The sequence below is a fragment of the Leptinotarsa decemlineata genome, unplaced genomic scaffold (genome assembly GCF_025532065.1).
Source record: "Leptinotarsa decemlineata unplaced genomic scaffold, Ldec_3_MD MMD2_tig00026294_RagTag_RagTag, whole genome shotgun sequence".
In the NCBI taxonomy this organism is placed as follows: Eukaryota; Metazoa; Arthropoda; class Insecta; order Coleoptera; family Chrysomelidae; genus Leptinotarsa; species Leptinotarsa decemlineata.
The window spans coordinates 9,848,194-9,860,546 of NW_027412674.1; the positions used below are offsets into that span (position 1 = coordinate 9,848,194).

The 12,353-nt window shown below is 33.2% G+C and overlaps 2 protein-coding genes across 10 annotated transcripts in view; one reads left to right on the forward strand and one right to left on the reverse strand.

The window, feature by feature from the left end:
- AstC-R2 (Allatostatin C receptor 2) overlaps positions 1-12,353 on the reverse strand; it is a 649,221-nt gene that overhangs the window by 233,499 nt on the left and 403,369 nt on the right. The gene's annotated exons all lie outside the window — the stretch shown is intronic.
- The window catches only part of LOC111515617 (uncharacterized), a 77,630-nt gene that overhangs the window by 61,826 nt on the left and 3,451 nt on the right, over positions 1-12,353 (forward strand). For 4 of the 9 annotated variants that reach the window (XM_074180327.1, XM_074180330.1, XM_074180328.1 and 1 more), the window contains one exon: positions 831-1,816. The exons of 4 other annotated variants lie outside the window; for them this stretch is intronic. In XM_074180327.1, the coding sequence (XP_074036428.1) occupies positions 834-1,772 (939 nt within the window). In that variant the 5' untranslated portion in view covers positions 831-833 and the 3' untranslated portion in view covers positions 1,773-1,816. Of the gene's footprint in view, positions 1-830; positions 1,817-7,947; positions 8,645-12,353 lie in introns of those variants that run through there. One more of the 9 variants, XM_074180336.1, reaches the window with a different exon arrangement.

The following is a 12,353-nucleotide window of genomic DNA, read 5'->3' on the forward strand; positions in this document are numbered from 1 at the left end:
GAAATACAGCAACCGCTGTACGGAACTAGATGGAGGACATTTTGAGCAACTTATTCATTGATTTTGTGTCCATTGATATTATTTGTTGTTGATTTCCTCATTAAAATGATTGACAGCGAATTTTCTGTTTTTTCCTAAATGAAACGTTCAATATTCAATTTCTCAATAACAAAAGAACCAATTTCTAAAAAAATTGCAGAAGTAATATAGGGACAAAATATCTTTCAGATGATGTATCACTCGACTCCCCCATGCCAATGAAAGAAATAGGAGGAGTAGTTGCTGCTACACGTTCGTTTCTGACTTAAAGAGGGTCAAGTTTTCGTTTCAAAAATGAAATTTCTTATTTTTCGACGAAGAAGTCAATTGTGATATGTGAAAAATTAACCCGTGATAGTTCAACTTCACTGAAGCTAAAAAATCATATATGTTTCGAACAATTGTCATACGTCAAATTGATATAAATATCATTCTTCAAATCAAAAATTAATTTAATACGGAACTCCCAAGTCTTATGAAGTTTCTTTACTTTCTACTGGAATTCTCTTCCCTATAGAATTATCATTGTTTTTTATTTGATCATTAAACATTATGTCCTATTACACATATTGAAGTTTTATCAAAATGAACAGAAGAGAATTTAAACTTTCTATGTTTTTTACCACTTTCATTCGTAACTAACGTTACTACAGTTTTGTCCTGTAAGGATTTCATTCCACGTACATCCATCAATTCATTACAATTACATCATAATCATTACTCTTACATTCCACATTCATCAACATCTGTCTACATTTTTTATTTTCCCATTCCTTTTTATTGGTTTTCAGAACATGGAAGAACCTGCAAGCACTAATGTTACCGAATTCTCTTTCGAAAATACGACCTTTCCAGATGGCTACGAAGATCTACTTATGAAAACAAACCTAACTGTCAAAATATATATTGAGTTGTACACCATTCTGTCATTGATATGCGTTGCATGTAATATAATTATCGCCTTCGTCATCATAAAGTACAGACGACTGAGATTGGACAAATCGAATATAATTCTATTGAACTGGACGATCGTCAACAATCTTTTTATGATAACTTCTCCAATCAGTCAGAGGCTATCAACGGACTGGGAGACGTACTTTGCAGCGTATACCTTTTTTTGTTCTTTGGAACAAACACAATATTGTATTTTACTTGCGAATTTATTGTTGGTGGACCTTTTATTGATAAATTGGTACTTGAAAGTGTATCATACTGTCATATATGGAAAGTTTGTGAATTACCTCAACTATATTCTAGTGGCCATTTATGTACTTGTTATTATTTCGACGGGTGTTCATGTTAGTTCATGTTTTGAATACCGACTCATAACTTCAGAAGTATTCTTGCTCATTTCATATCTTAAATTCATTGTTTTTATGATAGCGATGAATATTGTTCATCTGGTAAAGAGAAGAAGATTGGCACCCTCAACCGTTACTTCTAATATGCCCTTATATCTAGTCAACACATATTTTTTGTCAATATGTCCTTTGCTTTTAGCTATTTTTTCGCATTTTTTGTTGCGTGACCAGTTATTTTCTTTGATTATTTTAATTGGGGGACTTATTCTTGCAGTGATGAACCCCATTTACTTTTTTATAATATTGTACAACTTTGATAAAGATTACAGAACATTTTTCGGGCACGTTTTTTCATCCAAATGTTGCAAATATAAGGACGATGAACTACAAGAAGAACCTGTTGTTTTTAACGGGTCCGTTCAATTAGGATAATATTATTGTGAATATGTGTGATACAAATAAAATTACTTCAGTAACATATTGTTTTTATGGTTTTAGCAGGGAGTAACAAAAACTTTCGCAATTTATGATGTAATGATGTCTATATGTACAGGGTGTAACATAAATACGTTGAAATATTCAAGTGACGTATTCCTGAGACAATTTTAAGGAAAACAGTCTATATGAACTTGTATCCGAAAATGCTTAGTTTCGGAGTACGGGGTGTTGGAATTGAATTTTTTGGTTCGCTTTTTGAAAATAACTCTTGCAAAAAATAAGCTATTTGCACGAAATTCGACACCCGGGGTTTTTTGACGTGGGAAATCATAATTCCATATTGATTTTCATGTAACATCTAGAGGGCGCTGCGTACGCTGTCATTATTTATTTCAAATTGCCCCAACTTTTTTGACAGTGAACTTTTGGTACTTTTCATGAAAAAATCCAACTCCCACACCTTTTTTAAGTAAAAAAGATACACTTCCTCAACAACGCTGGAGGTGATCGTTTTCGAGATATTTACAATTTTCTATATCGATGCATATTACTTAGCTCCTAGCGCTAAGTGAAGTTGCTGAGAACATTACAAAAACTAAGTATGTGGTGGATGTCGTCAAAATAAAATAAACTTTTTCCTATAAAATGCTTAAAGAAGAATGATTCGTTTTCGAAATAGAGATTGTTGAAATTTTTCAAAACATGGTAGGTTTTTGTCATAAGTTTTTTGCAATTTAAGTTATTTTCATCAAACTTTATACGCAGTAGGTATACGCCCTACAGACTTCTTCTAAACTGAGCATTATTGAACTGCTTATTCAATTCAAATAAAAAAAATTGTCAGGTTTAATTATTCAATTAGAAAGTGCTACATTTCGGAATTTGTAAAAAAAACAATTCGGCGAAGTACTATGTTATTTATTAGGAAAAGAAACATATAAAAATTGAACAAAACAGCAATCACAGAAACTGTTGAAAGTAACGACCCCCAAGAGTAATACATGCTTCTGCTCTCCTCATCGAAGAATTCCGCACCCGTTGAAAAATGCCCGGAGTGTTTCTTATCGTTTCGCAGCAAGCTATGATGCGATCCCTCAACAACAACAAACTGATGATTTTAGGTGATTTTAGATTGAGGTCCGGTGACCTCGGGGGCCAATGTTCAGTGCCTCATCTTTCTAGCCATCGTTGGGGATATGCTACGTCAAAAAAATGTCTTGCTATCACACTAAAATGAGCAGGAGCTCCATCGTGCATAACACATCTTCCATAAGTTGGGGAAGCTCGTGTTCCAAAAAATGTAAGTGAGCTTCTCCATTCAAACTAAATGGGAGAAAATAGGACCCAATTAAATAATCCCTGATTATGCCTACCCATACATTAAAAGATAATTTGTCTTGGAAATGAGTTTGCGTTATCGGATGTTGGTTATCTTCCGCCCAGATGTGGTTGTTATGGAAAAGGCTTTTCGATAAAATTTGCGGATGTTGTTCGACTTTTCTTTGAAGCTATTGAGCAAATTCGATACGTGGTTGGAAATCACGTAGCGTAAATGCCTGGACACGTTGAATATGATAAGGATATAATTGCTGTTCCTTTAAAATTTTGTAAACTGTCATGTGACTCACATTTAAAGTTTTACTAATTTTTCTTGTACTTGTCTCTGAATGTTCACTGATTTTTTCGAAAATCGCCTCCTCCAATTCTACAGTTCTTGTAGTACGTGGCCATCCTACTGCAGAATTTGTTTCAAAGCTTTCAGATTCGGAAAGTCGCCGGAAAAGATTCGCAAATGTCGCTGCACAAGGAGGCACTCGTTGGGGATAGCTTTCCTGATAGATGCGTCTGGCCTCGCTTGAATTTCCCTAAGCCAAGCCGTATGCAAAAACCATATCAGCCATTTCAGCATTCGTAAAGTCGGGCATGGTACCAAAAAATCACTTTATAAACTCCGAACTGTGAATTTGTCAATCAATAGCTAAAAATGTGACAGCGAACTTCTATTTTTATAAACAAACTTTCATAGCCTACTCAATTTAGTTGACTTAATTTGCAAGCGAAGAGTGACAAAAACTATTGAAATCAAATTTGGCTATTAAGTAATATGCATCGATATAGAAAATTGTAAATTAATATGAAAATATGATTTCCCACGTCAAAAAAACTCCGGGTACTGAATTTCGTGCAAATAACTTATTTTTTGCAAGAGTAATTTTCAAAAAGCGAACAAAAAAATTCAATTTCAACACCCCGTATCTCCGAAACGAAGCAGTTTCCGACACAAGTTCATAGAGACTTATTTTTGTAAAATTGTCTCAGAAATACGTCACTTGAATATTTCAACGTACTTATGTTACACCCTGTATAGAAGGTGTTTATTGAACATGCGGCAAATATTCAAGGGACTATTCTTTGGACTATTCAGAAGATATTTTGTCTTCTGATTATTTTTATGGGGTGCTTTGTTTCGAAAAGATATGAAGCGAAAAAGAATTTCCACAATAACTATAAATATTATCATTATCATTATTATATATCATATATTATATTATATATTATATACAGGGTGTAACTGAATAAGTGTAAAACATTTAGGGGGGGGTGATTCCTCATCGAAAAAGAAAAAGGATCTTTCATATAAAGAAACTTCATTGGAGCATCCCTTGTTAAGATACAGCCCCTCAAAGGGGGTACATAAAATTTGTATAACAATTTTTTTCACAAGCACTGAAAAAGTTACAATATTGATATTAACCTGACGTTTTGTACTACCAAAAAGACACTCAGCCAGTAATTTATTTGGTTTACCCCATGGTTGCAAGGGGTGGAAAACGCAACCCCTAAAATTTATTTCCAATGTATCTTTTTGTCTTATCATTTGTTTACCATTTAAAAATTTATTTACGATAGCCCGTTTCATTCTAAACAAAAAATGTCTCCCGGGTTTTTTGCCCAAAATAAACCAGTTCGCAGCAAAAAATTATTTTACGAACAACTACAGAAATACGTCGTCATAAATGCGAACTGTATTTATTGTTATTTTGTAGTTAGTACCTGCATTAAACGATTAAAGGGTAATAAACAAAACTAATTTATTAATAACAAAACACACAACATGTAGAAATCATAGTAAATGTTCAATAAGTCTACCTGCAGGCATTACGCATGCGTCTAGACGTCGGCACCCACGTATTCGCTCAAATATTCCTGGAGTTTCTCTGATTACCCTGCACGCATCGATGATGTGGTTTCTTAAGTCCTGTACATCGCGAACAGGAGTACGATAAACCAAATGCTGTAAATGGCCCCAAATAGAGAAATCGAGAGGATTGAGATCCGGGGATCGAGCGGGCCAGTTCTGTGGTCCTTCTCGACCTATCCACTGATTTGCATATGTTTCAATTAAATGTTGACGTGCTACTTGACTAAAATGGGCGGGAGCCCCATCATGCATGAAAAACATATCCCTTCAGACGCCCAAAGGAACTTCCTCCAGCAGTACTGCATGCACTTCTGTTAAAAATTGAACTTATGCCTCACCATTTAATCGAGGAGGCCCAATTAAATCATCCCCAATAACTCCGAGCCACACGTTAAGAGAAAACTGTTCTTGATGGATAGTTTCGACGATAGCGTGAAGGTTTTCATCAGCCTACATGTGGTAATTATGAAAATTAATAATCTTGTCCTGAGGAAAACTACATGCGTCTGTGAATTCTATCGTTTTCAGAAAGTCACAATTTTTTCTAATCATTTCCAACATCCAGTTGCAAAATTCAAGACGGTTCGGAAAGTCTCGCGGTAACAGTGCCTGTACTCGTTGCAGATGGTAAGGGTATAAGAGATGTTCCTTTAAAATTCGAAATACCGTCACATGATCAACATTTAGCTGGAAAGCAATCTTTCTAGTAGTACTGATAGTAGGTTGTTCTTCAATCAAATTAAGTACTGCTTCCTCAAGCTGTGGTGTTCGTACTCCTCGATGGCGACCACAATCCTGCGTTCTTTTGTAGAATGAACCATATTCTCGTAATCGTTGATGAAGTCGAGCAAATATTCTATGTGAAGGATGCTGCCGATGAAGATACATTTCAGCATATCTTCTAGAAGCTTCTAACTCATTCCTCTGCGACAGACCGTAAACGTAATGCATATCAGCTATTTCCTCATTTGTGTATGCCATTTTAATAACAAGTGAATTATTAAAGTAACAAATTGAGAACAGAACAACAACACACAATTAGTATTGATTCAATTTCGAAAATTCACAAACTGACAGCGTCATACCAATTTAATTGTCACTATCGCTAATAGTGACCTACTAGATAGATTAGTTTCGTATTTTCGCATTTATGGCGACGCGACGTATCTCTGTAGTTGTTCGTAAAATAATTTTTTGCTGCGAACTGGTTCATTTTATGCAAAAAACCAAGAGACATGTTTTGTTTAGAATGAAGCAGGCTATAGGAAGTAAATTTTAAAATGGTAAACAAATAATAAGACAAAAAGTTACATTGGAAATAAATTGTAGAGGTTGCGTTTTCCACCCCTTACAACCATGGGGTAAACCAAATAAATTTCTGGCTAAGTGTCTTTTTGGTGGTACAAAACGTCAGGGTAATTTCAATATTTTGTAACTTTTTTAGTGCTTGTGAAAAAAATTGTTATACAAATTTTATGTACCCCCTTTAAGGGGCTGTATCTTAACAAGGGATGCTCCAATGGAAGTTTCTTTATATGAAAGATCATTTTTCTTTTTCGATGAGGAATCACCTCCCTGAATGTTTTACACCTATTCAGTTACACCCTGTATATAATATAATAATATATGATATATAATAATGATAATAAGTGATAATATTTATAGTTAGTTATATTTTATATATACACTTAATGACTTCCTACAAAATATCCAATATTTCTTCAGTGATATTCGATTCATCATATTATTCCTGAATGAGTTATATTCGTCATTCTGAAAAATTTCTGAAGACGAAAATCCTGATGCTAACTGAATTCATTGTGTGGAAAATCGTTTGAGGTTACCTGTATATAATCATCTACAAAGTTCAAACTCTCACCTAAAAGGAGAGAACGGGCTATGATTGTTCATATTACATCATCTCTGGCTCCTGAGTGTGGTAGACTAAACATTTAGTACACATCAATCTACACAGGACACAACACAAGTGTCTCCAGTAAACTAAATTGGGCAAATTACTTTAATGAAAACTTGTTCCGCTCCCGAATCTAATGAAATGTCGCATGGCAGATAGTATGTTGACGTATTCTTGGGTTTACTTTCACAAATCTCTTGTGGAAAGTTTACCAGAACTATAAACACTCTGACCTGTTACTTGATGAAAATTCCTGAAAACATTTTCAAGGCACTTTCCTACGTAGAATTCAATGGTGTGAAAAATTCATTTTTTCAATTCAGATATCAATAGTTATTGATGGAAAACAATTGTTTTAATGACACCCCCTGTATATTCCTGCATACTTTGGAAACCAAATCGCAACTTGATGTAATATATGCAGATTTTCGAGGCGTTTGACACAGTTGACCATGATATATATATATATATATATATATATATATATATATATATATATATATATATATATATTTCTTAAATTGAAATCAATATGGGAATGATCAAAGAGTACTTATCCATTCATTTATATATATATATATATATATATATATATATATATATATATATATATATATATATATATATATATATATATAACAGAATAATTAGTGACTGGATTAACTATAAATCGGTTCAATTCGTGAGGTTGCAGTCAATAGCTGGGCTGTTACAAAGAAAACTCTTTGTTTCGGTATATTTCACACCTTCGTCAGGACAACTACAATAATAAGATTATATATCTTGTAAAAAATATATAAATATGAAGAACTTACTAACGTGAGAATAAAATATAAAAAGGTTCATGAACAGATAGAAAAACATGAAATAATGACAATTGATAAAAATTTTGGCTGAGTGTCAAGTGGGAAAATTTTGAATGATACTCGAATTACTAGATCTTTTATTTTCTTTATCACATTTTCTTTATCATTTCCAAAAATATTCTCTTAGTTGTATTGGTTTCTCTATCTGAAATATTCGGATTTTCAAAATTCATTTTATGATCCTCCGAATGAACATGCTTTGTTAATGCACAAGAATTAACATTTCGTCTACAGTCGCTCTTATGGGAAGTGATGCGACTACTTAGAGGTCTAGATGTCTGTCCTATATATGTTTTAGAACAATCCATACAAGAAATTTTGTATACTAAATTAGATTTTTGTTTATTTGAAATTGGAGCTTATTAGTTTACTGTATAATTCAGATATAGTAGTGACATTTGTTTTAGATATTTTGAGGTTATTATTTCGGAATACATTAATTAATTTTGGTGTCAATTCTTGAATATATGGGAGTGATTTATATATGAATGGAGGTATAACGTTGTTATGTTCAACTTCTTCATTATTATTTTGAAAGTTTGTTCTTTCACAAAATAAAATTGTGTTTACTAAAGATTTAGGATAAGAATTTTTGATCAGAAAATTACTGAAATTAGACAAACTTTGGTTTCGTACATCGGGATGGGTAATTTTGATGATTCTGTTTTTTAATGATTTTATTAAATTGATTTTTATTTCATTTGGATTATAGGAATGGTAATTAATAAATCTATTACTTGATGAATATTACTGGAGTTTTTTCCCAACACCAAATCGTTATTTTCAACACCTCGACACGTGTTTCGATCACCAAGTGATCATCCTCAAAGAGGAAGAATAAAACTAAGGACTAGTGCGAGCTAATCCCATTTATGCTATACAGGTAAACCATCCAGGCATACCAACCTAAATTAATTTTACAATTTTGCCTTATGTATTATTTTACAATATATGTTTATATAAAACAATTTTCAGCTATATAAAAATTAATTTCACGATATTGCCTATCCAAATTCATTTTAGCAATGTGTCCTTATGTAGTAATCAGTAAACCCAACAACATTATTCTATTTTATTTTATTTTAATAAGTTATATAGTATGCTCTTTGGTATAGGTTCGTCATCGTTATTCATAATTTCTACACTCTCATAGGCATCTAGTTGCCTGTTGTTGTTAACTTGTCTAACTAATCTTAATGAACTGAAGTCTATAGAATGGTTTTGTTGCATTATATGATGGGCGACTGCTGATTTTTCAGGTCTTCCATATTTTAAGTGTGCTATGTGTTCCTTATATCTTACTTTAATAGATCTTACTTTAATAGATCTGTCCATAATATTTTGCATCGCAGTCCTTACATTCAATTCCGTAAATTCCAGACTTTTCCGAATTCTCGACTTTGTCGAGAATTGGGAAAAGTCAAATACAGCAAATACTGTCAAATACAGCAAGGACTACAGTTCGAACATTCAAAATGTATTTAGTACTGGATCACTTTCCCATTGGTAAATTAATTATTAGAAGAAAGAATAATTATTTAATTTCTACTTTTTTTAGGTACATATCAATAAAATTTATTTTTCAAGCGTATATCTTTCAAATCCCGTCCGTTAGACCCCAAGTATCATATCTTTTCGGAATCAGCTCGTTACGGATCATCTAAAACTGACACCAAATACAGGGTGTTGCATTTAAAAAAAATATCGATAGCGATGTCATCACATCAATATGGATCACCCTGTACAATGAAATTTCATTGTAAAATGTAGCATGTCAAAATTAAAAAACGACGTGTTTCAGGTTTTTGTAAAATGACGTTTCTGATCAGTAGCAACATGGAACATCTTCGGGAGTTTATATTGAAAGTATTTGTTCAGACTTTACTGTCAATGACGAATAATCAATTAATAATTGACTCTGTTGAAAACAAATCCTTCAAAAAGTAATATTTTATGTGTTTTTAGTGAATAGTTTTGGTAGTGAAGAAAGTCTTTTTCCGCCTACCTCTATCCAAAGTATACATTTCCTGGCCTCGTTGTAGGGAGCAAAGTCGTACTTTTCCTCACTAGGGAGGAAAAGTAAAAGTGACGTCATGGTACATAGTCAATGAAATAATTTATACGGCATTGACAACCTAAACTATATTCTATTATATAAATATAAAAATTACCGTTTATTTATAGAACAACCTGTATTTTGCAATATGGTATAAATTAGTAGGTATTTTAATTTAGCGATTTTTTCATCGATAATTTGTTAGATTCATAGATCCATCCGGTTTTCGAATTTATGACAAATTTTATAGCATGCTATGGTCGTTTGACAGTTTCAAAGTGTGATTCACCATACCTAATAGGTATATCTGTGAAATATTAAGAATATTTTGAAAATGAGTGATTCAAGCGATTTTGAAGATATAAATAATACACCACCGGATATTTTGGAACAAGTTAATGTAACGGTACAATCTTTATTGCCCCAAAAATCTAAAGATAAATACGAAAAACAATATTTACATTTCAAGCGATGGGCCGAAGAAAAGCATATTCGTATTTACTCAGAAAATGTTATGTTGAGATATTTTTCGATATTAGCAAATACACTAAAAGCCTCTACATTGTGGTCCAAGTATTCGATGCTACATACCATGCTTCAAATAAAAGAAAATATGGATATTAAATACCCAAAATTAATTGCTTTATTGAAAAGGCAAAACCAAGGATATAAACCTAATAAGGCAAATACCTTCTCAAGAGAGGAACTAAATAAATGTTTATTAGAAGCCCCCGATAATAATTAATTATTAATGAAGGTAAGATATTTCCGAGAAGTAAATATATTTAAAAAATAAAAGTTAAATATTATAATAGAGCTAAAGCTTTATGCTATGTTTATGATTCCGCAAAAGTAGTTCATTAGGCTCAGTAGCTCAGTAAGTTGGTGCACCGCTCATTATTCATGACGGCCTTGTAGTTTTTGGTTCGAATTCCAGCGTCGACAGTTTTTTTAAATTATTTTTCTTTGTTTTGTAGGTTCTCCTCATTTTCGAAATTTAAAGAGCATGCAGGTGTGGCGAGCTCCTTAAAATGGCCACTACAGATATTGAAAATAAAGGTTCAATATTAATAGTAAATATACCAAATCCTAAAACAAATATTCAGAGAACGTTTGTAATCAATGCTCCACTGGGGAATGGCCCTAATTATATTGATATTTATAGAAAATATACAGGGTGTCCCTGGACTTCCTCTTTTTCTCTCGGGAATGTATAGATGGGGTCAAAATATCACCAGTACTTCATATAACTTTTTTCCTAAAATCCTTCGTTACCAAGTAACGGGTCCTCGAAGTTACAAAATGAAAAATGTTTTTCTTTGATAACTTTTCAAGTGAATATTCAAAATCATCCAAATTTTGGTAATTGACTACACAAATGAATTCCTTCGTTGAGCTTTCATGCAGGAGTCAGTTGTTTTGCTACAAAGTCAGGAACGGACTACCCCCGATGGTCCACACCCCAAAACTTTGAAATGACAGATATTTTTCAATATTTTTCAACAAATTAAGGTTACTTGGACAATTTTATGAATAAAAGTACTCGTGTGGAAAGTCGATCGGAGCAACGAGTCTTGATAAAAATGTAGTTTCACTCGACGACATCAAACCCGCTCGTCCACCATTATTTGAAATGAATAATTATCAAAGCAGAAATAATAATGATAACGTTAATTCAACAACATTTATCCTGAGATGTCTACCATTATTCGAAAATATTAGTTTTTGAAGAAAATGGAAATGATAGGTAAAATGTTCATAACGAATTTTTAAGAGCCTCAAGAGCAAACAGAAATGAAAAATCCGCTACAGAAATTGCTCGATATGACCACCTTCTCTCTCTATACATTTTCTTAGTCTGCGAAGACACCCTCTCTGTACTTGAAATAGCATTCCAGGGTCGTTTCGTATGGCTTCACAATGTAATGTTATTCTATTCAACAATGCATCTCTTGTGTGAATAGGTATAGCGTAAACAAGGCTTTTTAGATGCCCCCACAGAAAGAAATCCAATGGATTTAAATACGGAGACCGCGATGGCCATGAATATGGCCCACCTCTACCAATCCATCTATTGTGGAAAATATGGTTCAGATGGTCACGCACAATCAAACTAAAATGAGGAGGAGCGCCATCATGCATAAACCACATATCTCTTCGGGTTTGCAATGGAACATGTTCCAAAAGTCCATTCAAATCGTTCTGAATGAACTCCAAATAACGTTCTCCATTCAATCGGTCCTGTAGAACGAATGGTCCTATAAGATGGTTTCCTATGATACCAGCCCAAACATTCACGTTGAATTTCCGTTGGTGTTTGGTTTGCAATATCCCATGGGGATTTTCTTCGGCCCATATATGGAGATTATGAGAGTTGATAACTCCATCTCTACTGAAATCTGTTCATCAGTGAATAAAACTCGATTAATAAAAGTCATATCCTCTCTTTGCCTATCCATGAACCAATTGGCATATTCCAGTCGTGCTGAAAAATCTTGAGGTGTCATGGCATGTACCTTCTGGATGTGAAATGGGT